At 51.2% G+C, this 27,133-nt stretch overlaps 2 protein-coding genes across 2 annotated transcripts in view; both read left to right on the top strand.

Annotated features, from left to right (window-relative positions):
- LOC114690519 (metal transporter CNNM4-like) overlaps positions 1-5,361 on the top strand; it is a 42,519-nt gene extending 37,158 nt beyond the window's left edge. Inside the window, 2 exon segments of the mRNA XM_037201816.1 lie at positions 3,643-3,824; positions 4,428-5,361. Coding sequence (XP_037057711.1) covers positions 3,643-3,824; positions 4,428-4,625 — 380 coding nt within the window. The 3' untranslated portion in view covers positions 4,626-5,361.
- A 2,387-nt stretch (positions 5,362-7,748) lies between these two features.
- Positions 7,749-24,772, top strand: LOC114690573 (metal transporter CNNM3-like). The gene is given in 15 exon segments (XM_028865411.1): positions 7,749-7,823; positions 10,712-10,908; positions 10,947-11,410; positions 11,413-11,487; positions 11,490-11,564; positions 11,567-12,256; positions 18,121-18,268; positions 19,384-19,468; positions 19,470-19,530; positions 19,857-20,026; positions 20,181-20,199; positions 20,202-20,276; positions 20,619-20,752; positions 21,121-21,259; positions 24,572-24,772. Coding segments are annotated over 15 exon segments (2,472 nt in total). The 3' UTR covers positions 24,637-24,772.
- Positions 24,773-27,133: the final 2,361 nt, after the last annotated feature.

Raw genomic sequence — 27,133 nt, 5'->3', positions numbered from 1 at the left:
ATTCTCCTCAGCCTTCTTCATAGCCTAATGCGCGAGACTACAAGCATGACAGGATGAGGCAGAGCCCAGAGTAAGGCCATCCCTTTGCCTCTCTATCTACTGTTCTTAGCTGAACTCCACCCGGGTCTTGTTCTTCCCACCTGAAAAATGGAACTAACACTCTACCCACTTCAGAAGCCTGGGGTGGGGGCAATAAATGAGATAGTTGATGTAGAATATGCTGAGAGTCCAACTTTCATTATTTTGTTTTCTCTGTAACAACTAAAATGTGAGATTCCCACCAGCAAGTACTTAGAAAAAAAACCAAACGCCAGGTGCTGCATCTGGACTTGGCCTCTCCTAGGAATCATGGGAACAGTTAGAGACATTTAGTTCCCTCATGTACAAAGGGTGTGGGAAGGACCCAGCCAGGCCCCAGATTCTGGCCAAGCTGGTGAGCCCTGCACTGGTCAGAACCAACCCAGGCCCTGACAGGTTGACAAGCCAGTGTGTTAGTTCTTGAGATGATATATATTTGTTTGTTTGGTTGGTTGGTTGGTCTGTTTTTTTGAGACAGGGTTTCTCCGTGTAGCTTTGGAGTCTGTTCTGGATGCTCTGTAAACCAGGCTGGCCTGGAACTCACAGAGATCTGCCTGGCTCTGCCTCTCGAGTGCTGGGATTAAAGGGCCACTACATCCAGCTTGTAATTAGTTTAACCCCACCCCACCCCATCCCTGTGTGTGTGTGTGTGTGTGTGTGTGTGTGTGTGTGTGTGTATGTATGTATGTGTCACACATACTAGACAAGAACTCTATCACTGAGCTAAATACCCAGCCCCTCAATTTTTACTTTTCTTGTGTGAATTTTCCTCTTAATGTTTCATAGTACGTGCTATTCTGACCCCCTGTTTTTAAAATGGTGACTTAGTTGTCACTCACTGCTTTATCTCCCCCCACCCCCATTCTTAGTCTTAGTTCATGGATGGCCAGGAGTTTATACATCTGTAGCTTGAACCCTGATGTTTGTGTCTGAAATGAATGCTTTTCCATAAATCCCCTCGTCAGGGCAGGCAGGAAGACTCAGAAGGTAAAAGCTGTGGCCTCACAGCCTGGCAACCTGAGTCCAGCCCCCAGAATCTGTAGTGGTATGAGACAGCCGACTCATGAAAGTTGTCCTCTTAGCTCTGTGAGTGCGCTGAAATGTTCACGTACCCACATGCCTGTTCATGCCTGCATGAGCACACACACACACACACACACACACACACACACACACACACACAAGTTAAAAGAAAAAATTCAAATAACGGGGCTGGAGAGATGGCTCAATGGTTAAGAGCACCGCATCCTCCTCCAGAGGTCCTGAGTTCAAGTCCCAGCTACCACATGGTGACTCACAAACATTTGGGATCTAATGCCCTCTTCTGGCATGCTGGTGTCCATTTAGACAGAGCACTCATAGATAAAATGCATAAATACTTGTTAAAATTGTTTTAAAAAATAAAAGTAGAGGCTGGAGAGATGGCTGGGTGGTTATGAGTGCAAACCGCTCCTGTGGAGTACTGAGGTCCAGTTGCCTGCACCCACGTGGCACCTTACAATGCTTGTCATTTTCTTTTCCTCTTTTTAAAACACTGGATCTTACTCTGTAGCCGAGAATGGCTTTGAACTTGCTATGTAGCCCAAGCCAGTTATGCATGCCAGGTAAGCCTGGGAACTTTAAATTCAGCTCTTGGGACTACCCAGTGATAGTAGTGGCTGCTGTGTTCCAGGCCCTGGGTTTGATCCCCAGTACTACAGGAAACAAAGTCAGCTCCTGTTGTTAGTAAACACTAACTAAAGAGCATCTTGCCATTCAAATAATTAAGATGAAATAGTTTTAATTTTTTATTTGTGTGTGTGTGTGTGTGTGTGTGTGTGTGTGTGTGTGTGTGTGTGTGTACAAGCAAGTATGCTCATGTGCACGTGGGAGTCAGTTCTCCCTTCCATGCTGTAGGTCCAGGGGATTGAACTCAGGTCGTTGAGGCATGGCGGCAAGTGCCTTTACCTGCTGAGCTATCTTGCTGGTCTTCCAGTGGCCCTGTTTTCTGGTTTTAGTAGTGGACCACTGCCAGTCATTGAGTCATCAGACTCTGTGTCCTAGTTTTTTCTACGTGACGATCACAGCGCATGTGCACCTTACGTAGTCTTCTTAAAGGCTGTCATGGAGTCACCGGGCCCAGCATTCTTTCTGGCTCTGCTGTGCGGCAGCTAACTCGCGATTAGGAACTTAATAGCTCCGTGCTCAGACCAAGCCCCTCGCTCTTCAGAGTCAACTTCTCTGTGCACCTCATTGTTCTTTAAGTGTTCTCATAACTAAGAGATGTGGTTGATAACTTAGTTTCTCTCGCTTCCTCTGGACTCGAGTTACTACCCTTGCTGGGGAGGGGTCTGTGTTGCCTTTGGAACCTCTGGCTTTCTGGACAAGGGCCATTCACCCCATTCCCCTGCCAGGGTTGGTTACACAGAGAGCACACCTTTGACCCTCTTAAGAGCACGACAGGTATCGTGTTGCCAGGGTAGAATTCACAGTGAGAATGCAAACTCTGTGTCTTTCCTTTTTCTTGAGGCAAGGTTTCCACTGTGTAGCCGAGGCTAATCTAAAATTCATGATCTTTCTCACCTTGGCCTCCTGGGTTCTGAGATTACAGGCAGGTGCCACTCAGGCTCAGCCTGTGTGTTCTTCCTTTTAATATATGTGTTTTGTCTTAAAATCTACAGTTCACAGCAGTTATGGTGCTGTGTGCTATAATCCCAATGCTTGGGAGGGAACGAGGACCGAATTGGAGGCCAGCTTATGCTGTACAATGAGACATTGCTTCAAAAAAGTTTTTAAAATATTTTACATTTTTTTATTTATTCGTGTCTGCATGAATATATATATGCATATGTTGGGTGTGTGCGCCTCTATGTGGAGCCAGCCAGAACTTATCAGATCCCTTGTCGATTGAGTTCAGTGTTGACTGGAAACCAGGCTTGATGCAGGGGTGCTGGGATCCCAGTGTCAAGAACCCTCATAATTATGCAACGAGCACTCTTCACTGAGCCCTCTCTCCAGACCCTCTCCCGATTTTTGTTTTGTTATGTTTTTTTTTCGAGACAGGGTTTCTCTGTGTGTAGTTTTGGTGCCTGTCCTGGATCTCGCTCTGTAGACCAGGCTGGCCTCGACTCACAGAGATCTGCCTGCGCTGCCTCCCAGTGCTGGGATTAAAGGTGTCACCACCACCACCCAGCTCCATTTTTTTTTTTTAAGTGTAGGTCACTTGATGTAAGTTGGCGTTAGAACAAGATAGTGGTTTGTCTATGTCACATGTGGGAAATCATGGTGCTATATTGACTAATGAGGGGTTTTGTAGCCATAAATGTCTTGGTTTTTATTTTCTGGTTGGTTTTGCTTGGGTGGCACTCTTAACACTTAACCATGTGACACTTTTAAGCACACTAACTCACTGACCCTGTGCAGCCGGGTTCTCTGTGTGTGTGCTTCTGTTTGCCCCTGAGGACTGTGACCTCTTCCTGTGGGGACACGGTTGGAGACCCTAGCATCCATGTCTGAGGTCAGACAAGGAGCCGGGGTGGGCGCCAGGGAGGCAGGCTCTGTGCTGATTATCTGCTGTCCCCACAGACCGGTCCCCAGCCCACCCAACTCCACTCAGCCGCTCGGCCTCCCTCAGTTACCCAGACCGCAACGTAGACATGACGCCCTCCTCATCCCTGGCAGGCAGCAACCAGTTTGGCAGCTGCATTCTGGGCCAGTATGTGTCCGACTTCAGTGTCCGCGCGCTCACGGACCTGCAGTACATCAAGGTAAGTGCCTCCCACAGTTTTCACTTCTCTAGATATCTCTATTCTGGAGCCCGCATGGCAGTCCAGACCTGAACACTTTTTTTTTTTTTGTCTTTAAAACAAAAAAACTTAGATGTCACTTACTGTATTTCTCCTCGTAGTCCTGGAGACATAGCCAGGCTCTCACCCATGCCAAGCCAACAGTGTACCACTGAGCAACATTCCTAGCACTTCTTGTGTTTTGTTTTCTTGAGACATGGTCTGACTGTAGTCCAGGCTGGCCTCAAGCTCTGAAAATCTCCTGCCTAGGACAGTTGATGATGATGATGGTGATGTGTGTATGTGTGTGTGTAGGTCAAAGGACAAAGAACAGAATTAGTTCTCTCCGTCCACTTTTCCATGGGTCCTGGGGATTGAACTCAGGTCCCCAAGCCTGTGTGGCAGGTGCCCTTCCCTACTGATCCTTCTTGCTGGCCCCCGGAACACTTTTCCTCCCAGCTCTTCCGGCCTTCCACCCTGGCCACCTCTCTCCTGGCCCCGCCTGGCTGGATCCTCAGCCCTGCACCTCACACCTGTTCTTCCCTCTCACTCTCTCTCTCTCCTCCTCCTCCTCCCTCTCTGCAGATCACCAGGCAGCAGTACCAGAACGGGCTGCTGGCCTCCCGCATGGACAACAGCCCTCAGCTCGCCTTGGACAGCTGTGCCACCTGCTCGGAGAACTTTACCGAGAAGTCGGAGCTGCCGGTGGTGGATGAGACCACGACGCTCCTCAACGAACGCAACTCCTTGCTGCACAGAGCCTCCCAGGACGGTGCCATCTGACAGGAGGGCCCGGGGACTCCTGCCTGCCCTGCGGGGGTCTCCCCAGTGGGCCCACATGACGTCGGGGAGCCTGTGAGGCTAGAAGGGGTGCAGGTGGATATCCTGCATGACTGAGCAACTGGACATCCCTCCCAGGGGATCGATCTGGCTGCAGATGGGGACCTCTTAACAGCTCTGACATGATGCCTGCCCAGCCCAGCTAGTGAGCAAAGGCTGTTTTTGTCATTTTTTTTTTTTTTTAAACACTGAGAGAATTTTTAAGCTAGGCTCATTGCTCCTCTTTTTAAATATCATTTGGGGAAGGGAAGACAGGGTTAAGGAACTTTATGTAAAAAAAAAAATTTTTTTTCAAGAAACCCAAAGGGGAGGAGGGTTCCTCACTCCAGGAAGCAACAGCCATAACCTTTTCCTGGCCAAGACCTTTCAGCCTGTGTCTGTCGCTCTAGGAACCACTTTTCTGCAGCAGTGGGGGCCTGGAGCCCACAGGAGGGGGCTCCGGGGAGGAGGACAGTTCTACCTAGGAAGCAGGGATCCAAATGATACTGACATCCACTGCTAGGACACACGCACTGAGGCCACTGAGGCCACTGAGGCCGAGAGGTGCTGGGGAGCTGTTCAGGGACACGATGACCCACCCCGGCAACAGAGAGGACTACATCTGCTCCAGGATCCGGTGATCTCCTAGGACTCCGTCCACAGGCTGGCTCTGCTGCTGAGTCAGGACTCAGCCGAGAACCACCCCTGGCTCTCCTCTATCCCTTTGGACAATTTCCTCCTGTTAGGGTCTGGCTCCAAGAGTTAGGCGTGGTCTTTGGCTCTACAGTTGCTTATCTGCTTCTTGACCATGCGCTCCGTTTTACCAAAGGTCCCCCCTCAGAAGGGGCAGCACCTACGTTAGAGGTGACTTGTCGGATACTCCTTCTGGTTCCAGGGCTGAATACGACCGTAGGTATCTGTGTCAACAGTGACTACTGTACCACCCACAGCAGCAAGAAGAGTCAGGGTCCGGAAGTTCACCCAGGAAGACTTCTTCCCCAGCTCCCCATTCTTATCTCCATACTCATCCCTCTAGGGACTGGGGACAGGACATGTTGGAAGCCACCCAAGCTGGGTCATCACACCCTTGCCTGTGTAGCTGGCTGAGGGTCACCTGACCTCTTTTGCCACTTACGGACCCAGGAAAGGAGGGTTTCACCTAATGCATTCACTCCTTTCCTCAGCCCGTGGAGTCCTGTCACCCAAGTACTCTGCTGTCTATGTACCCAGAGAATCCCACCTCCTAGGGGGTCTTGTACCCCTGGCCAGGCTGAGGTCTCCTCCACTCACAGAATTTACTCCTAGAAGCCCAGAGAAGACGGTGACTTTCAACTATAAGGGAAAAAGACAGCAGACCTCCAGGTCCTTAAGAAACCCTTAGTTTTCTGTAGGTGCAGCATGCTCCCGAGTGCTAGAGGAGCTGCCAGCTGTGTTCCTGAGAGACCCAAGTGCCAGGTAGAGCAAAACCACGTGGTGGGGTGTGAAGCAACAGTAGCAGGTGCACACACTTCCACAGCTACCTCTGCATACACAGTCACCACCAACAGACAGGCCCCTCCTCCCAGCCCCCCCCCATTTAGAATCACTTCTTGCAGAGGGTCATATTATATTTCCAAATATTACTGGTCTGATGACTTCCTCCTCCAGTGCAATTTTTTCACTTCCTCTTCCAACCTCTGGTTCCTGGGCTGAGCCATACCCTGGAACTGGCCTGGTCCGTATGTCTTCCCAGGTAAGGAAGACTTCGCAGGTGGCATCCAAGTGGGTAGGCAAGTCACAGTCGCCGTAGCAAATGACTCCTATTTATTTTGCATTAAGATTTTAATTTGTATATTTTTGTGATTTATTTTGGCATTGTTATGAGTTTGACTCTCGGGAGTTTTGTTGTTATGACTCTTGTGTCTTTTGTCACAAAACAATGATAATATTTGCTAAACAATATATGGAATTTATTTTTGATTGGTAATAAAAAAATGAAATGCATATAGTCTTGGTGAGCACATAACTCGGGTGTTTTGCTTCCGGACGTATTTACTGTACGCTGTAGAGACAGAAGTGACTGGCTATCACTTGTGACAGGACGAGGGCGGTCGAATGTTCTGGAACTGTTTGGAAGTGGAATGCAAGCAGAACCGTTAACTTACAAGATGGTATAGTCACGGCGTTGGTCATGGGAGTCGTGGAGTGGGAGCTGTTCACAGAAGCAGGGCAAATAAATCAGATGTCATAGGATTCGATCTGTGAATGCTGGGCTGGGGCAGCTGGGATGAGCGAATGGCCTTCTTCCCTCTGGGGGATGAGGGCTGTTTGGGATCATGTTGTTTCACAGCACGCAGAGACTGCTTTGTGTATATTGATGACCTGGTGTGCTTTCTGGATGGGGTGTCCATCTCCTGAGACCGCTGACTGAGGTTTTCCTCCTGTACCACTCAAAATCGCAGCTGTGGAACCCTTTTGTGGCATGCACACATACTGAAAACTACAATCCGTGCTCCAAGGCCAGAGAATCAAACAAGCAAAGATCAACATTAAACTGAAGGTTGTTTTGCTTGTGCTTGGAGTGTCAAGTTGGGTGATCCCCTTGCCTCCACCTCTTGAATGCTAGAATGCAGGTGTGCACCACCATGCCTATGTTTTTTTTTGGGGGGGGTTGGTTTTTGTTTTTGTTTTGTCTTTAGACAAGGTTTCTCAGATTATGTACCTCTAGCTATCCTAGAACTTGGTACGTAAACCAGGCTTGCCTCGAACTCAGAGATTCACCTACATCTGCCTCCTGAGAGCTGGGATTAAAGGCGTGTGCCACCATGCCTAGCTCTGGTTTTGAGACAAGACCTTGCTCTATAAAAGGTGGCTACTCTCCATTTGCCTCCCTTCCATTACCCTGGTGGAGCTGGACATGCTGGCATGTGGAATCCCAGCACACAGGAGGCTGAGGCAGTAAGATCACGAATTTGAGGTTAGCCTAGGCTGTATAGGAAGACTCTGTCCAAGAGAGGAGGGGGAGGGAGGAAGGCACCTCGGTAGTCAACAAAGAGAATATCCCAGATGGAAGGGTAACACAGATATGTGTATACAGGGGTGGGGAGAATGCCCTCCATCTGTCCATCCAAAGATGTGTTTGGTGTTGAGCTCCTGCACCACACGAGCTGCTACCAACCCTCGGTGAGTTTTGTGAGGAAGAGCCCCGGAAGGGATCATCACTCAAGGCCTTGCCCCGCTGTCCCTGACACCTAGGACATTTCATTTAAATCTCTGCTCCAAGGTCACTCCGTAGAGAAGCCTTCCTTGATCACCTTCATGTCACATAGCATCTCCTTAAAGTTTCCTTATTGTCTCTGTATAACACTTTCTGCTAGATCTTAAATTGTAGACTCGAGTGTTTTCTGTTGTCCCAGCACAATTCTGAGCACCATGAGGGTGAGCTTTTGTCCCTGGCAGAGCCCCAGCCTTTAGAAAGGTGCCTGCCCCGCATGCACTCAGGGTAGGAAATGCTTGTCAAATGAGCAAATGAAAATCTTGGCTGGATCCTTGACCCAGTCTAATCAATATAGTCAGGGAAGATCATACTGAGTGAGGGATGTTTGAGCTAAGAAATGCAGAAGCCAGCCAGGGAGGTCAGACCATAGCGTGAGGGTTTTGCTTTGTTGCATTTTCTATTTTAAAATTTCATATTTGTGTGTGTGTGTGTGTGTGTGTGTGTGTGTGTGTGTGTACATGTGCAGAGGTCAAAGGACAACTTTGTGGAGTTTGATTCTCTTTCCTTTACATGGGTTTCAGGGATTGAACTCAGGTGGGCAGCAGGTGCCTTTATCCACTGAGCCATCTCACCAGGCCATGTTTTGTTTAATACAGGGTCTCTTTGTAGCCCAGGCTGGCCATGAAATTTCATTTACCCCTGCCTCTGCCTCTGAGTGCTGGGATTATAGTAGTTATAAGTTTTAAATAATAATGAATACATGTTTTGCCAGGCAGTGGTGGCGCACACCTTTAGTCCCAGCACTTGGGAGGCAGAGGCAGGCTGATCTCTTGAGTTTGAGGCAGCCTGGTCTACAGAGCCAGGACAGCCAGAGCTACAGAGCTACACGAGAACAAACAAACAAACAAATACATGTTTTGATAAAAAGTAGAAATGGTCTGCCCTAAATGACCACTAAGGAAAATGTCCCAGGGAGCACCAGTAAGAAACCTAAATGAAAGTCAAGTGTCTCCGTGGAAGTTGTGATGGACCAGAGACGGGGCAAGGAAGGACAGAGAGAAAGAGTCCTCTACACTGAAACACCACACGAGCAGCCTGGATTCTTCATATGCTTGGATGCTGACAGTTTAAGGGACCATCTGTTGTTTTCCAAATCTTACTCAATCTTCTTTTACTCAAGGTTTGTTAGCCTCAAAAAAAAGTAGAGAGGGGGAAAAAAGTCACTTGAGTTCCTTCCTCTCCTGTAGGTTGTTCTTTGCTAGCTGATGGCTTCAGACACGTGACTCATTTCATGCACACCATCTGTTCTCTCTCTCGGTGTCAGCATTTTATCTTGACTCGGAGACACAGTGAAAACTGAAAGGTTGAATCCACTCTAAAGCTCTGGGACTTTTTTCCTTAAAGGCAGCAAGACAACTCTAATGTAAAAGAGCAGCCATGTCTTAATTGCTTCTGCTGGTAGCTTGTTCTGTCATCCGCAAGAGGCAAACTTCTTGTAGCATACAGTACTGCTCAGATAACAAAAACAGGGAAGCAGAGATGTGATTCGCACCACTATTCTAAGTTTACAATGTAGAAGAATCACTGCAATTTTGTAAAGACTTGGGGGGGGACTTTTAGTTTTTAGTGTGTGCGTGCAAGTGCTGGGAACCACCTTAGGGTCCTCTGCAAGAGCAGCATGTACTCTTAACCACAGAGCCATCTCTCCAGTCCCTTGTTCTGAGTTTGAGACAGGATCTCACTATATAGCCTAGCTGGCCTCTGCTAGGATTACAAATGTGCTGCCACATCTGGATCAGATTTTTTTTCACAAAACATCTTCCCTCTTGATCTTTCCTCATGGGCCTCTTTTTGCACCTTATCTTCTACACAACTTTAGACCATATTGCACATACTTTTTTAAGTTTGTATTTTCAGGGCAGTGAGTTACGTCTACAGAATCCTTTTTAAAAATCATTTAATGGGCTGGAGAGATGGCTCAGCAGTTAAGAGTACTTACTGCTCTACAGAAGACCTGGTTCCCAGAACCCACATGGTGGCTCACAAATGCCAGGAATTCCAGTTCCTGTGAATATGGATATGCAGTGCCCTCTTCTGGTATCCTTGGGAACCTACACACACAGTGCAATATATACACATTTGAGTCCACACATACACATAAAACTAATCTTTAAAAATATTATTTAAATTGACATGTATAACAAGTGTACTTGTACTAGGACTTGGCGGGGAGTATAGAGAAAAATACAAAGTATGTGGATACTATAGAGAAGTTAATCACATAAAGACCAAATGCAAAGGTGAAGAACACGCCACCCAATTGATGTATTGTCTTCTAAAATGAGGACATAAAGATCTCTACCCGAGGAATTCGCACATCAGAACCCAAAGGCGCACACAGTCTGTGCGCATTGCTTTCCCTTGTAAGACTGATTACATGAAGCAGCTGTGAGGATTCAAGGAAACTGATTTTTAAGGGTTTGAGTATTTACTATGAGTCTCCCTGTCAGGGCAACTCCTCAAAAGCAAGTGTGTGTCTTGATGTCTACAGAGTCTGACGCAAAGTAGGAACACCTTCAAGAAACCTTAGTTTTAAAACAAATCAATGGGCTGGAGGGCTGGCTCAGAGGTGAAGAATGCGTGCTGAGGCTGGTTCAATTCCCAACACCACACCTCACACCAGCTAGTAACTCCAGCTCCGGGAATCCGACGCCCTCTCTGCCTCCTAGAGCACAGCACTCGCATGCAAAACCCACACACATACGCAGAACTAGAAAATAAATCTTATAAACAAAGAACCTCTGGCTTCCGTGCACCCAGTCCCTGGTTCGTAATTCCAGCTCTAAACTTGCAGGCTAGGCCGGTTAACAATCTCTCACTTTTCTCCTACAACACGCGCGAGACCCTTAGGTCGTCCCAGACCGCGCTCGGGAATCCTCCCTCGCCGCCCGAGCCCCACGCCCCCCGGCCCCCGGCCCGCCCCGCGCCGCTTGTTTACTCCCCGGCGCAGCCTAGTTCTCCCCGGAGCCCGCCCCCGCCGGCCGCCTATTGGTCTAAGTGACACGAAGGCCTGCTCCGATTGGCCGCAGCGGCAGAGGCGCGGGTGAGTGGGGTAGGCTGCGCCTGAGGCCCAGAAGGGTAGCAGGCCATGGCGCGGCGGCGGCTGCGGCGGCAGCGGCGGCGGTGGCGGGTTGGCTGGGTTGGGTGCTTGCCGCGCTCTGTCTGGGCAGCACCGCGGGGGAGGCGGCGCCGGGAGCGGGACTGCTGGGCTTCTGCATGGAGGAGGACAGCGCGCCGGGCGCAGGCTCGCTGCGCGGAAGGGCAGCGCCGGAGGCCACTTTCTGCCTGCGACTCTTCTGCTCCGGCTTAGCCAACAACAGCTCCTGGACCTGGGTGGCCACGGAGGGCGCAGGCTGCCCCGAGGGCGGCCGGGCCACGGAGCCCGAGGAGGCGGCCGCCCCCACGGGCGAGTGGCGTGCCCTGCTGCGCCTGCGCACCGAGGCCGGGGCGCCGCGCTCCGCGCTGCTGGCGGTGCGCGTGGAGCCGGGCGGCGGGCCGCCGAGGAGGCGGCGCCGCCCTGGGCGCTGGGGCTGGGGGCGGCCGGCTTGCTGGCCCTGGCGGCCGTGGCGCGCGCCTGCAGCTGAGCGCGCTGGCGCTGGCGCCGGCCGAGGTGCAGGTGCTGCGCGAGAGCGGCTCGGAGGCGGAGCGCGCGCTGCGCGGCGCCTGGAACCTGCGCGGCGATGGGGCGGCTGCGCCCTGGGCGCGCTGCTGCTGCTGGCCAGCCTGGCGCAGGCGGCCCTGGCCGTGCTGCTGTACCGAGCGGTCGGCCAGCGCGCCGTGCCCGCGGTGCTGGGCTGCGCGGGGCTGGTGTTCCTGGTGGGCGAGGTGCTGCCGGTCGCCGTGAGCGGCCGCTGGGCGCTGGCGCTGGCGCCGCGCGCGCTGGGCCTCAGCCGCCTGGCGGTGCTGCTCACCTTGCCCGTGGCGCTGCCGGTGGGGCAGCTGCTGGAGCTGGCAGCGCGGCCGGGGCGTCTGCGTGAGCGCGTGCTGGAGCTGGCGCGCGGCGGCGGCGACCCCTACAGCGATCTGAGCAAGGGCGTCCTGCGCTACCGGACCGTGGAGGACGTGCTCACGCCCCTCGAAGACTGCTTTATGCTGGACTCCGGCGCTGTCCTGGACTTCGGCGTCCTAGCCAGTATCATGCAGAGCGGCCACACGCGCATCCCAGTGTACGAGGAGGAGCGCTCCAACATCGTGGACATACTGTACCTCAAAGACTTGACCTTCGTGGACCCTGAGGACTGCACGCCGCTCAGCACCATCACCCGCTTTTACAACCATCCACTCCACTTCGTCTTCAACGACACCAAATTGGACGCTGTCCTGGAAGAGTTCAAGCGAGGTAAGGTGCTGTCCCTGGTGGAGAGAGGGTCTCACCCCGCCAGAGAGGCACTAAGACTTGACCTTTCTCAGAAAGTGATGGCCTTGAATCTGGGAATGACCTTGGGAAATATTTAAAGACCGACTTTTAGACGCGGGAAGGAAGTGCTGTGTGTCTGATGCAGGAGGATCGGAAGGTGGTTCCAGGCCAGCCCGGGTTATGTAGTAAGACTATTCATTTAAAAAAAAAAAAAAAAGTGAAGATGTCTAACATCAGTGTCTGCCTAACATACACAAAGCTCTGAGTCACCACGTAAACCCAGGTAGGTAGTGGCCTACCTACTTAGAAAGATGGAAGCCAGTCTGGGCTAAAGATTCTGTCTCAAAGCTAAATGAATGAATAAAAGCCTCCCGGTCCCTCTCCCCGCATTTGGCAGCAAGCATGTCTACTTGGCTCTAACCCCAGAGGTTTTTGTCCTGAGCCGTCCGTCTCTGTGCACTTGGGTTTCCAAGCTCACCCAGATTCTTGGGTAGTAACTAAAAGGATGTCAAAAGGATAGGGTAACTGGAAATGGTTATCTTCGCCTCTTTAACATTAAATTAGCAGGACCTGTGATGTTTCCTGGCCTTCCAGGTTGCAGGACAAGGAAGGCACTCAAATACTTTTCTACAGGTACTGAGAAAACTTTCATTTAATGTCGTTGAAAGCAACATCATGAATAATTTAATTTCCCTTCCTGGCTTTTTTCCCCCCGTAAAGTTTTTTTTTTTCTTGAGATTTTTATTTTTATGTGTATTTTTATTTTTTGCATGTATTATATCTGTGTACCACGTGCATGCAGTTCCTCCGGAAGCCAGAAGAGGGGAGGGGTTCCTTGGGACTGGAGTTGCAGACAGTTGCTAGCCGTCCTGTAGGTGCTGGGAACTGAATCCTGGTCCTCCAATGCTCTTAAGAGCCCAGCCAGCTCTCCATCTTCCTCCCTTTTGTTTAAATTGTTTTTTCAGGGAATGCAAGTGCTCTTCCCCTAAACACACCCCATTTCTATTTCCATGCTCCCCCTTTTCACCTAAGGTCTCTGGGATTCTCCCTTAACTCTACATTTTCACCAACTCCTTTCACTGGTTTGTTGAAGCAGCTTTTTAATTTTTTTTTTTTTTTTTAAGATTTACTTATGTGTAGGTGAGTGTTTTGCGTGTCTGATGCCTGAGAAGGTTGGAAGAGGGCATTGGATCCCCTGGAACTGGAGTTATGGATGGTTGTGAGGCATTATATGAGTGCTGGAACTGAACCCATATGGTGCCTCACCATAGGTGACCTGAACCCAGGTCCCATCTATTAAGGTTGATAGTAAAAACCATGAGGCTCTCCAAATGTTAACATGTGGATTCCTAGCGGCATTGGTGGCTCACACCTTTAATCCCAGCACTTGGGGAAGGCAGAGGCCGATGGATCTCTGAGTTTGAGAACAGTTAGGGCTACACAGAGAAATCGGGGGGGGGGGGGCAGCAAAAACAACAATCAAAATAATGGGGGTTTCTCTATAGCGCTCTACCCTCACCCTTGGGGTGCTTTCCAGAGCCTGGGTGTTCCTTGCCCACCAGATACCCTTCCTTGGAGGGTAGGGGTGGATGTGCACCAGGGCTCTAGGTGGAGTAGGCTGCATGATGAGAAGTGGCGGATGGAGCAAAACCCCCTTGAACTGGCAAATCTCCTGGCCCCGGGTCCACTCAGCCCCTGGACCGTCAGTACGAGAGGCAGCTCTCGGCAATGAGCACACAACTTTTGTATTGAGTGCAGCGTGTGCCAGACTCTGACGGGCGCTCTGCATGCCAGTCTCCCTTTGTCTTTGCGGGAGACCTGTGTGTAGATCATGAATGGCTGAGTGGGAGGCTTGAACGAGCATCTCTGACTGGCCTGTTGGAGGACCTCGCAGATGTGTCCTGGCTTTTTCCTAGAACTCGGTCCTGCAGCCTCTTTATAGGGAGGGTAGGGTCCATCTGGGCTGCGGTCACCCAGAAGCAAGGCATTTCTCATGGTGTGGGAGGCAGCCATCAGGGTTCTGTCCTGTCCCCGCCTGCTTTGAGTTCCCAGGTTGTAGGAAGATTGCTGAGTCGATCTTGCTCTGTTCGTTTATCAAAGACGAGAGACTTCGGTCTGGCCTGCTTGTGAGTCTCGTGACTGTCATTCCTGAGATAGTGTTTGTCAGCTCCAGGTGAATTAGCCTTTCGGGCGAACCTGGAAGTATAAGGCCCCATTTCTTCCAGAGTAGTCACAAGCCCTCCTTTTAGGAGGGTCATATAGAGGCCACCATTGTCCCTCCGATGTCCCAAACTCTCGTTGCTAAGGTCTTTACATTGTTCACACACATCAAGGACAGTGGCATATGCCTTGCCAGAGCAAGTAAGTTCTGGTTGACCTGTCAGTGGGAAAGTAACGTCCCAGCTGAGGACAGAGGCAGGAGGATTGTGAATTTGAAGCCATGTGGGATGGGGGGAGAGAGGTGGGCAAGGAAGTGTTCACTGTAGTGTCCCATTCCGGCTGGACCTGTGCTTTGATGTTCACATGCTGTCAGTGTCACAGATTTGGACAGTGGAGGTGTAAGGGTTGTCCCTGTCTGGATAGAACTGAATTTAAGCTTTAGGAATTGGTAATGATGTTAAGGATGAGGTTGATGAGAGCTGTTTTTCATTTAGTTAAAATGTTCACAGAGGTGGGGCTGGAGAGATGGCTCAGCAGTTAAGAGCATTGACTGCCCTTCCAAAGGACCTGGGTTCACTTCCCAGCACCCACATGACAGCTCACAACTGTCTGTAACTCCAGTTCCAAGGGATCTGACCCTCACACAGACATATACGTGCAGGTAAAACACCAACGCTCATAAAATAGAAATAAATATATTTTAAGAAAATGTTCACAGAAGCAAGATGAGTAGAGTGCTTGTTTGTGTATTGCATTATGGACATGGCTTTGATCAACAGGGCTATGAGCAGGAGCAGCACTGTGTGGGTGGTTTTGTTTTTTGAGGCAGGGTCTCACTATGTAGCTTTGGCTGGCCTTGAACTCAGATCCGCCTGCTTCTGCCACCCCAGTGCTCAGACTAAAGAGCAGGGTGTGTCCTACACCCAGATTGTCTTGAGTGTTTTTACTGATCAGTGGCTGATGTGGACAACAATGGTGGGGGACCCAGGTAATGTGCCACATTTGCCTGAGGAGGTGACCAGGGAGGCATTAGGAGGTAGACATTTGCTGCTTGGCTAGGGCTGGGGAGCCAGAAGTCGTTCGTATTGGAGCCTAGGTGTCTTCCTGTATGATACAGTATTGGCTTCCTTAAGGGCTGGAGCCGGGAGCAGGTGAGTGTTTCCTTACATTGGAATTTGTGTTCCAAGGAGCAGATTCCTAGCAGGCCGCTGATAGGAACCGCAAACAAAAGACTGAAGAGGAGGTGAAGATCTGAATATCAGTGTAGAAGTAATCTATCTCCTGAGCTACAGGAGTGGTACAGAGAGCCTGAGCCCTGGGGAGCACAAAGCATGCAGGAGGAGGGGCCTGGAAAAGATGCCAAAAACAGGCTGGACCACAGAAGTAAGAGGAACCAGAAGTTTAGAGAGTCCTGAGAGCTAAGAGAACAGACCACCTTCTAAGAGAGGTCAGCAGTCAGGATGACTTAGGCTTTTTTCCTCCCAAGTGCTAGGGAAGGAACCCAGAGCCATGTACATATTAGTCAAGCACTCTGCCACTGAGTTTTTGCCCTTGGTCTGTGGGTCTGGGGCTGAGGAGTAACTGGGAGAATGAATGGGGATGGCCTTCATTCGCCATGTCCTGTCCAGTGGGGACAAACAGTCCCTCCAAGCTCTCTGTCTTACGTATTCCTATGGCCAAGGACTTCTCCCATTATTGAACCATCCTGATGCAACAGGTTCCAGAATCGTGAGTCTTTTTCAGAGAACTTTGAGAGCACAAGAGAAGTTAATTCTTTCTGTTAGGGGCATGTCAGAGGGACTCACTCTTGGGAGGAGGGAGCCGCATTGAGGCTTCCCTGCTCTGAGTGGCCTTTTAGAGCCCAGGCTTGGGGTTTGAGGACCCCAAACTTGCCTGTTGCACTCTTGACCCTCCCCGCTTGGCCTCACAGGTTTGTGTTCCACAGCAGAGCAGCCCTGTGGAAATGGCACCTGCCTGCTAGCTTGAGCCGGTTCCAGCGCTATCGCCAAGGATCGGAAGGAGTTTAGAAATGTGGCACTTTGACCCAGTGTCTCTGACTCAGTAGACTGAGCAGTTGTTGGGGGTACCTGGCCTTTTCCTCCTGGGAGGCTTTAATCTTTTTCCTGGGGCATTTAGAGCCTCCTGAAGAAAGAGGCCTTATTTGGTAAATATTTCATGATTCGTGAAAAGGCCTGGGCATTTTCTCCAAAATATCCTGGGAGCACATAGCCCTCATGTAGGTCTGGACCATTCTTCTCACTAGTAATAGGCATGTGTGTTCTCATTGCCTTGCCTCAGACCTGCCTGTCTCCATCCTGTAACCTGTAGCCCACCTATGACTCTAGAGCCTTTGAGTGGACCCTCTTCGGGGTTGTGGTATGCTGCAAGTGTTAAGCACATATACACCAGGTTTCAGGGTGTGTTGTAAAATGTAAAAAGAGGTGTAAAGTAATATATTGTGTTTTTGTGTTGGTTACACGTTGAAATGATACTTTAGCTATATTGGATATCATATAGTGTTAAATGTTAACTAAAAGATTTTAAATTATATACATAGCTTGTACTCTGTCTTTCAAATAGATATAATGTTTTATGGGTGGAAAATACTTATATAACCCCAAGTAAATATCTGAAGTCTCCCCAACATTTGCCAACCCTGTAAGAGTTGGTTTTTTTTTTCAAGCTTTTCTGTCCTTACTAAATCAGCAAATAGGAAATTGAATGAGAAAGGCACAGGAGCAAGGTGGCATGTGCCAGCTCTGGCTCTTCCTCTTGACATACTACGGATTCTAAATGCCCACCCTTACTTAGCCCCATCCTCTGGAAGACCCCTGAAGGGCAGCTCTCAGAAGTGGGAGAACCTGCTGAGGATGCATGTCTGTCCTCTTCGCAATAGAGAGGCAAGAGGGTCACAAAGCCCAGGCCAACCTGGATTGTTAGTGAGACCTTTCTCAAGAAACAAAAAGAGAACTAAGTACAGTGTTGTACACTTGATCTTGATACTCCTGAGACTGAGGCAGGAGCATTGTGATTGCCAGGCCAACATAGGCTACAGTAATGAAACCCTGTCTCTCTCTCTCTCTCTCTCTCTCTCTCTCTCTCTCTCTCTCTCTCTCTTTTTTTTTTTTTTCCCCGAGACAGTGTTTTCTCTGTGTAGCTTTGTGTCTTTCCTGGAACTCACTTTGTAGCCCAGGCTGGCCTCAAACTCACAGAGATCCACCTGCCTCTGCCTCCCTAGTGCTGGACTAAATGCGTGCGCCGCCGCCACCACCACCACCCGACTTGAAAACTCTGTTTAACAAATAAAATCAGGTAGATGAATAGAAAAATAAAATAAAATCAGCCCAGGTGGTAGTGGCGCACTCCTTTAATCCCAGTACTCGGGAGGCAGACAGACAGGCGGATCTCTATGAGTTTGAGGATCGCCTGGTCACCAGGATAGCTAGGGCTACACAGAGAAACCCTGTCTCAAAAAACCCAAGTGGAGGGGCAGTAAAAAGAGGTCTGAGGATAAGTTCAGGAGGGCGGTAGCATGCTTGTGTAGCAGGTGTGAGGAGCCCTTGTGTGCCTTGCTAGTGTGCCGAGGAAAGGGAGTGGTGTGGCCAGTATACAAGCATCTTCTGTCCTTTGGTGCGAGGAAACCTGGGAGGTCCCTACAGACCGCAAATAAGTGTCCCCTTCTACAGGGAAGTCGCACCTGGCCATTGTTCAGAAGGTGAACAACGAAGGTGAAGGTGACCCCTTCTACGAGGTGCTGGGCTTGGTCACGCTGGAGGACGTCATCGAGGAGATCATCAGGTCTGAGATCTTGGATGAGTCTGAAGACTACCGTGAGTCTGACTGTTGTTCTCTAACTCACAGCCCTTCCTGCAGCCTCTGGAGCATCTGCGTCAGAGGCCAGTGGGCCTTCATGCTGCTGAATGGTGTCTAGGGCTCCAGCCAGACCTCATCTTCCCTGCTGTGGTGTGGGCCAGTGTTGCCCTCCACACAAGCCATGCAGACCATCCATCCCATTGTTGACTTTCGGGGCCCCTGTGTGAGCTGAGGGCTTTGTAAGAGCCCTCCATCACTGGAAGGAAGTGTCTGCCCTTGACGGGCCCGGGTCTTTCTGCTGCTTTTGCTGGCCCACATTCTTTTGTGCACAGCTCCTCGATGTATTCTTTGAATTGGATGCGAGGCTCCGGAGCAGAGTATTTGTCCGGCTCGAATGGAGCTGAGTTTGGTCACCTGCACCACCACAGGTTAAAAAAAAAAAAAAAAATCCACATGCCTTTAATCCCAGCCAGGCAGAGGCAGGTAGACCTCTGAGTTTCTTGGCCAACAGAGGATATGTAGTAGGTAGACCCTGTCTCCAAAAAAAAAGGAAAAGAAAGAAAAAAAAAAAAAAAACAACAACAACAAAAAAACATTCTTGACCAGCTACTGAGCAGGTCTTCTGTAGCAGACAGCCGTGAGACCTTTGATTGTGTCTTCCTCTTCCTTCGATGGCCACCTCCGTGGGCAGACACAGAGCCCACACTTGATGGCTGGGGCCTCACGTGCTTATGGGACCCGCACTGCCGTGTCTGTGTCCTCACTTCTGTTCCTGGGCCAGTGGAGGGAGGGTCACCAGGGTAGCTGCTGCCATCTGCCGTGGGTGATCTTCAGGCACTTGTACCTGAAGGGGGTCTCTACAGCGGTGTTCTCTTCTGCAGGAGAGCCAGACTCCCTCTGGGCATGGCTGGAAATGCATGTGGGCTGTTGCCTCCTCCATCCTAGGCACTGGATTATCGTGCGCGGGCGTGGCAGCCGAGTGTCTCGTAGGAGCAGTGCCAAGGACGCTTCCTTGGGGATCCCCTAAGATCCCCGGACCTTGGGGGGAAGGAGTGGGTGACAGGGCCGTTTGCTCTGTTTGTGGTCGTAATTGGGTACTGATAGCCACCCATGCCATCTTTTCGCTGCCTCTACAGACACCAAGTGAGGAAAAAGACTGTTGCCCTGAGCACCCCTCTCAAGCGGAAGGAGGAATTCTCCTTATTCAAGGTGCCTGATGATGGACAATAAAGTAAAAATCTCGCCTCAGCTGCTCCTGGCCACCCAGCGCTTCCTTTCCCGAGGTGAGGGTGAAGGGTGGTCCTTGCCCCTGGTCTCACCACCCAGAGGGTCAAGAAACCACCCAGGCCAGACACCAGCTTGGCTCCTAGTGAGCCGGAGGCTCCCGAAGAGCATCTGCTGCCCTCTGCAGAGCTAGTGGGTGTCTCCTGCTAAGACGTGTTCTGGGCACTTCACCTGGCCCGTGTGGTGTGCCCTGCTTGGCTCTCTTGTGTGGATTGCCGCAGCCCAGGGACCACTGGGAGAGCCCAGGCGGCAGCAGGAGGCAGGTGTGATGACAGGCCACTTGGGCCCCCAGTGGACACTGTCCCTTTCTCCCACCGCGGGCCAGAGGTGGATGTGTTCAGCCCCTTGCGAATCTCCGAGAAAGTCTTGCTGTATCTGCTGAAGCATCCCCAGTGTCAACCAGAGGTGAAGTTTGATGAGAACAACCGCCTGGCCGCACACCATTACTTGTACCAGCGCAGCCAGCCGGTGGACTACTTCATTCTCATCCTGCAGGTAACCACGGCTGCCCAGACCCGAAGCCTCCACGTCCTCAGACCTGGAGAGCGAGCTGTCCACACAGCCACCCTCCATAAACACCTGGGGCTGAGGTTCCTCCTGTCCTCTCGTGATGGGAGAGATGACTTGTCCGCTTCTGTCCCCTCCCCAGGGCAGGGTCGAGGTGGAGATTGAAAAGAGGGCCTGAGGTTCGAGAATGGGGCCTTCACATACTATGGAGTGTCCGCCCTGGCAGCTCCGTCTTCAGGTAAGCCAGGGCCCCTCTGGGGTTGTGGTCACGGTGGGCAGAGCTGCCCCTGACGCTCGGATGCTGCGGAAGGTCTAAGTGCCCGGGACGCTGGCGTCCCTGGAGCCCGTGTCTCTGTCCCCCGAGGGGCTTCCTGTCTAGGCAGTGTAGGGGGCGGAGCGGCACTTCGGCCTTGTCGACCTTGGTAGCCACTGGATCCCCGCAAACGTTCCAGGGTGGCTCCGTCGTGGTCTTCCACGTTCCCACCCACCCCTCCCTCCCCAAGGCCACTTGGAGGGCAGGCGCTAGGGGCTGTGTGCTCGTCCCACTGCCTCCCGCCATCTCTGGTTATTTCCTCCATAGCTCGCCAGTCCCCCGTGTCTTCACGCCAGCTCATCCGCCACGACCCGCAGCCTGAGCCACCCGAGGGTGCCCGCCCCTCCGCATACTGTCCTGACTACACCGTGAGGGCCCTCTCTGACCTGCAGCTCATTAAGGTGACTTTGGGCTGCGCGTTGGCGCTGCTTTAACTGGCTTTGTGCTCCCGAGGGGCCTAGTCCAGCTGGTCACTGTGAAAAGATGGAGAGTGAGCCCAGCCCAGGAAGACAGGCTCACCTCCTGAATGGTGGGACCTCGCCTTCTTCCTGGACTGCTGGAGTCTGCACCTCTCTGGAGGCCTTGTGCCTGATCTCCATTGTAGATCTTAAAATCACTTGGCCATAAAAGAAAAGCATGTGGCTCGAAGGCTTTCTGCCCTCGGCTTTTGAAGTCCCGCCTGTCTCGTGCAGGTCAGAGGGTGGGAGCTCTGCTGTCCGTGTCTCGGGGTTGCCCTGCTGGGTAATTTCTCCATTCTCTTGTCCTCTAGATCACACGGTTGCAGTACCTTAATGCACTCCTGGCCTCCCGAGCCCAGAGCTTGCCTCCATCCCCAGAGAATGCTGAGCTCCAGGCCATCCCAGGCAGCCAGACCAGGCTGCTTGGTGACAAGTCCACTGAGACAGCAGGTAAGCCCCCCCCCATGGTACAGCCTGCAGTGCTGGGGCCCAGGGCCACAGGAAACCCTGCCACTGCGTGCTGCGTGTGCGCTCTCCTCCCCGTCTGTACCCTCCTGTTTCTCTGCCATCTTCCCACTGTTTGCAGTAGCTTGGATCACACGGCCAGCTGGTACTCAGAGTAGAGCAGACGGCCTTTTCTGTCCGTGGCCTCTTAGAGATGGCTTAGTTAGTTCTCGATAAGTGGGGGATGTTCAGGGTAGAAACTCTCAGGCCACTTAAGATCAGGGTTAGGTCACTTAAAGAGTCAAGATTGGGCTTTTCCTTGGCGCTGGCTCAGAGGAGCACTTGGTGTGGAGCTGGGTCAGCACACGTTGATAGTGAGGTTGTACGGAACCGGAAGCAGAAACACGCTTGGGTGGGGGCAGTCTGCGTTATGGGTAGGCTCTGGGCTGCCTCACAGAGTCTGCGGTTTGGGCGGTGAAGACCAGGGGGTTTCTGTGGTTTCTTGGGTTGATTGGTCCTTGGATAAGGCTCAGGAATGCCAAGCTGAGCTTCAGAAGCAGCTCTGGATGGCATGCCGGCTGCTGCCTTGCTCCACTCGGCCGCCCCAGGGAGCCAAGTTCCTCCTGGGCATTTACTTTGCAGGCATGCTTAGAGCTGACCCCGTCTTCCCTGGCGAAGCTGCCCACCATCCTGAGAGGTGGGAATTGCTGGGCTTGTCCGATAGATGAGGAATGGAGTTTGAGGGCCCGTAGCTAGACAGCCTCTCGGGAACACAGGGCCGTGGTCACTGAGACCCACACTTGATACCACAAACATGTTTTTACAGTAGAAATGGCTTTTTTAAATCAAGAGGTGACAGAAAGTACTAAGGACAGAAACCCTTGACCCTGAGCCGTGGTGATGGCTCAGCTCCTGTGGTCTCTGCTCTGGCTCCAGGCATTACTAGGGGACAGCTGAGGCATGCCTTGTAGGAACGTCAGTTTCAGAAAGGTGTTTTTTCACCGTGTTCACATGGGGGTGACAGTGTTCACCGTGGCCTTTTGTGGAATACCCCAGAACAGAAGTTCACCAGGCCACATCAGCCTTACCAAGACTCGTTTTTAAAGCCTGAGTGTCTTCTGGCTCCAGCCACTGCTCAGACTGCAGGGGCTGTATTCAAGGTACAGACGTGAGCCAAGAATGGCAGTTCTCCTTGGAGCGAGTCTTCCGTCAGGGATTTTCCCCTCCTTCCTCCCTCTGCCTCCCCCCTCTGTCCCCGCCCCTTTGCGCCCTCCTCCTTTCCTTTCCTTCTTCTTTCCAAGTGCTGGGGGCGGGGGGGGGGGGTATTGAACTTACAGGCTTGCACACACTAGGCAAGCATTCTTCCATTTGAGCTATACCTCTGGTCCCTGGAGAAGCTGGAGAAGTTTTCATCCTCTTGACTTGGCCCGCTCTCTGGGCTGCCTTATAAAAAGAGTGAGTCGCAGTGGCTTGTGGGTCATTTCTTCCTTACAATGCTTTATCCGCCCTGTTTGCCAGTTTTTTACCTAGGTGACCTGATGTGTGCCCCAATGAGGTTTGCCTGACTCTGGGTCTCCCTGGGTTTGTCCCTGTCCCCGAAGAGTTTAGTGTTACTACACAGTGCGGTTTTGGTGGGCCACTGTTTAAACGGTTCAGGAAGACTCCGTCCCTGGGGATTTGGGCGCTGAATCCCTGGCAGGAGAGTGCTCTTGTTGAAATGTTTGGAATGTACAAGAATTTTAAATGGCCTGCGTCAGGGATTGGGTCGGGTGGTGGCAGTGTTGGCGCACACCTTTTATCCCAGCACTCAGGAGCCAGGCAGGTGGATCTCTGAGTTCAACAGCCTGGTCTATGTAGAGTTCTAGGACAGCCAGGGATACACAGAGAAACCCTGTCTCAAAACAAACAATCAGGGACCAGCCACCTATGGTGTGGGAACCTGATTCAGCCAGGTTCCAGAGTTTATATAAAGGTGGTTTATTAGAGTCTGGCTGCTGAGTGCAGCGGGGACAGGGCAGGTGACTTGGCCGTTCCTGAAAAGTCTGATCCTGGACTCGTGACCCATGCACCCTGTGGTGTGTCCCCCGGTCGTCCAGCCCCTGTGTAGCCCTCCTCCCCAGCCTTCCGCGTGTGCTGGGGAGCGTGAGGGCCACGGCCACTCAACGGCTTTCTCTCTCTCTTCTCTCCGCTCGCTCTTCTTCAGCCTCCCAGTAACCTTTCCTCTTTGGCACATTTGGAAACTGCAGTTGATAAATGACTGTGGACTAGTGAGCGTTTTTTTGTTTTAAGAAAACACCAAGGTAAATATCTGTTTCCTTTTTTCTTGGATTTACTTTTCCCATCCTTTAGCTGTTGGCCGGCACCGCAGACCGCTTCCCCAGGCTGGGGTGCATTTCCCTTGGTGGGGGAGTTGGGAGGGGTGCTGTATTTTCTTTTTCTAGTACCCACTTTCTCTAGAACACAAGGGGTCATGGCACACGTGGTTAGTCCTGGAACATACGGCTGCTTCCTTGTAGCACAGGGGCGCTTTATCATCTATGGAAGTTTCTTTTTGCCCAGCATAGCAGCCTGAGCCCCTGGAGTCAGAAATCCATAGCACCCCTAGGTACCATGGCTCACACCTAGAATCTCAGCCCTCCAGGGACGAGGCAGAAGATCTAAACTGCCTTGAGTTTGAGGTCACTCCACACTGCATGGTGAACTCTGAGCCAGCCAGCAAGACTTTGTCTCAAAACCAAATAGGGGCTGGCGGTATGCTCTGTGGGTAAAGGCGCTTGCCGCCAAGCCGGTGACCCACGTTCAGTCCCCAGAACCTGTGTGGTGGAAGGTAAGAACCGAGTCCCACAGGTTGTCCCTGACCTCCATACACGTCATGACACGTGCATCCCCTCACACGTTTATACGTACACACCAAGGTAAATGTCAGAAGAGCTGACTGACTGACTGTGAAGAATGAAAGAAAGACAATTAAGTTTCAAAGCCAGCTGTGGCGGTACACACCTGTAATTCTAGTTCGGAGGTGTAGGTAGGAGGAGCTGACATTCAAGGTCACCCTGTCTCAACCCCTGCTGCCCCAAAGAAGTGGGGGAAGGGGCAGACCCACAAATCAATAACAAAAAAAAAGTCATCTTTGTCCCTCATGGGTCATCCTTGGAGTGGGTTTCTCTCTTGACCATGTTCTTGACTGCTTTGATGGTTCCTGAGATGTCCCAGGGCCCATCTGTCCAGGCTGTCTTTGTCCTAAAGGTTCAGTATTTGGATTGCTAGAGCCTGCCCCTTGGCTACTGGGAATGCCATTCTCTTTTCCCCTCTCCTTAGGGTCCAACCACAGCAGACCTGACGTCCCAGTGGAGAAGAGCCCTGGGCAGAACCCAGGAGTGTAACTGCTTGCCAGGCAGCCCCGAGCTGGAAATGGACAAGCGTGTGGGGAGCTGGGGAGAGCCAAGCAGGAGCTTCATGCCGCCAGCCCGTCCCCCACTGATTCTGGCCACGTTTTAGATGGCCATTATAAGATGTGGGTCCCGGCCTCCTGAATGCCAGAGCCTTCAGCTGGCCCCGCCTTCCCTTAGGAGATAGGACTGGCAGGGCAGTCCTCCAGAAGAAGCCTGTTTCTGGGGGGATGAAAGGAACAGCATCATCTCTAGTCCACAGGGCCTCGCCTCTCCCCCGATACCGTAATGGCACAGTGTCTGTACCTCCCTGAGCCAGGTGCCCTGTGGGTACTCTTACATGGTCTTGGCCTGTCGCACTTTGCTTTTGATTGGCCAACCCTCTGCTCTTGGCATCACTTTATGAGCAAACCAAGAGTGCTGGCTTTGGATGGAGAGTCAAGTCTGTGGCCCTGTCTGTACCTTTTTATTTCCCTTACAATGCCATATTTTGATTCATGTACCCCAGTTTTTTCCACGTGCCAAATCTAAAAGCACGATTCCCCAATAAGTCTGTGCCCTAGCTCTGCTCCCTCCTGTGGAGGGAGGTAGCTTTCTCTGGCTCCTGAAGTCGTGAGCAGGCTGGCCCAGTGACACAGGGCCTGCCCAGCATGGCTGAAAAGTCAGTGTTGAGGACCTGCCTTGTACTTTTGTCTTAAGCCTCCGGGACATGTGTGGCTATAATGGTAGAGAACAGCGATCAGGGAGATTGTTTATAAACCTGGTACCTCCTTGTCACCTACTGAGAAGTCAAGGTTTTCTTGTATCTGAAGTATTTCAAATTGTGTGCCCTTTTCCGTCTCCAGGGCCTTGTCTTCGAGATGCGGGGGTGGAAAGCACAGGTTTCCTCGTCCAGTGTACCTACATTTCCTTCACAGTTTCAGCTCTGGGACCATAGACTGGGGTGGGGAGGGAGGATTTCTGGAACCTTCCTCAAAAGAATGTGGGTCCTGGTAAGTAAGACTTGCAGGCCAAGAGAACAGTGGTGTGCTTGCCAAGAAAGTATTCTCAAGGAATATGTGCTAAGAACAAACTCAGGTTGGAAGCAAATACTTTAAAAATCATCTCTCTCCAGAAAAGAATTCTGAATTTTGGCTGCAGAATCACCTGGCACATTAGAACCTTGGCTACCTGGGCCCTTCTGGGGCTTCTGATTTTAGTCACCTTGAACACCAAGGGTTAGGGTCTTGAAATGGTTTTAGATTCATAGAAGAGTTCCATATGCCCTTTACTCCACATCCCCTGGTGTTAACATGTTAAATAACCTTGTTACAGTTATCCAAATTAAAATGTTAACATTGGTGTCATATATATTTAACTGGAGGCTTGGTTTGGATGTTACTTTTGTTTTTTTCTAGTAATGTCCTTTCTGTTGCAGAATTCCAAGGCAGGATGCCAAAATGCACTTAGAGCTATTGTTTTCCTTTTTACCTAACTTTGTATTTTATAGTAATTGCAGATTCATAGAAAGTTGGAAAGATGCAGAGTCCGTACATCCTTTATCGGGCTTTCCTCGGTGGTCCTGTCTCACAAACTGTAATGTAGTCTCAAAGCCTGGACTGGTGCAGTGGTACCTGGCGCCTGTGTAGACCTGAGTAACTGCTACCAAGTCTAACCCACTGTCCTGTCACTACCAGGGTTCCCCCTGGACTGTCACTCAGAGCCACCTGCCCCGTCCTAGCCCTGGCAACCACTAGACTGTTCCTCATCTCTTTTATTTGTCATTTCAAGAATGTCGTTTGAGGGGTTGTGTGGTGTGTGGCCGTTAGGGACTGACTCCTTCACTCAGCACAGTTCTCTGGGGACTGACCCGGCTCATCGTGCCAGCAGCTTGTCCCCTTTTCTTGCCAAGTGGTATTCCATGGTGTATTCACTGTCCTGTCAGAGGACGTCTGGGTCGTTTCCAGTTTTTGGCCTTTTCCAAATAAAGCTGCTATGAACATTCATGTGGCCGATGTCGGTGTGAATATTGGTGTTGACTCTGGGGGAAGTGCAGGAGTACAGTCGCTAGGTTGTTTATCTTTGAACCAGGCCTTTTGGAGTAGCTGTGTGCAAGCCTCAGTTCCTACATGAAGTGTAGGAATGATCCAGTTTCTCAGTCCTCCAAACGGTCATTGTTTTTACTTGAGCTATTTAGACAGGTGACCAACAGAACCACTGTGGTTCTCATCTGTTTTTCCTGGTGGAATCCAGCACTATAAGTAAGAATCTGTTCAGGTCTTCACTTGGTGACGTGTCTATGTTCTCCGTCCATTCATTTGTCCCCCTCCCTTTTTTGTCTGAGAACTCCTCATTTGTTCAGATTCTAAAATCCTTTGTTGGATTTTGGGTTTGCAGAAATTTTGGTCTGTAGTGCTGTAGTCTAGTTCTGAAATGTGCCCTAAGGCCTGTGTACTAAAGACTTCATCCCCTTGAAGTGAGTCCTGCGGTCATTGGGGCATGCCCTCACAGG

The sequence above is a fragment of the Peromyscus leucopus genome, unplaced genomic scaffold, assembly GCF_004664715.2.
Source record: "Peromyscus leucopus breed LL Stock unplaced genomic scaffold, UCI_PerLeu_2.1 scaffold_150, whole genome shotgun sequence".
Classification (NCBI taxonomy): Eukaryota; Metazoa; Chordata; class Mammalia; order Rodentia; family Cricetidae; genus Peromyscus; species Peromyscus leucopus.
Note: the sequence above shows the minus strand (reverse complement) of the source record. Positions and strands in the feature narration are given on the sequence as shown.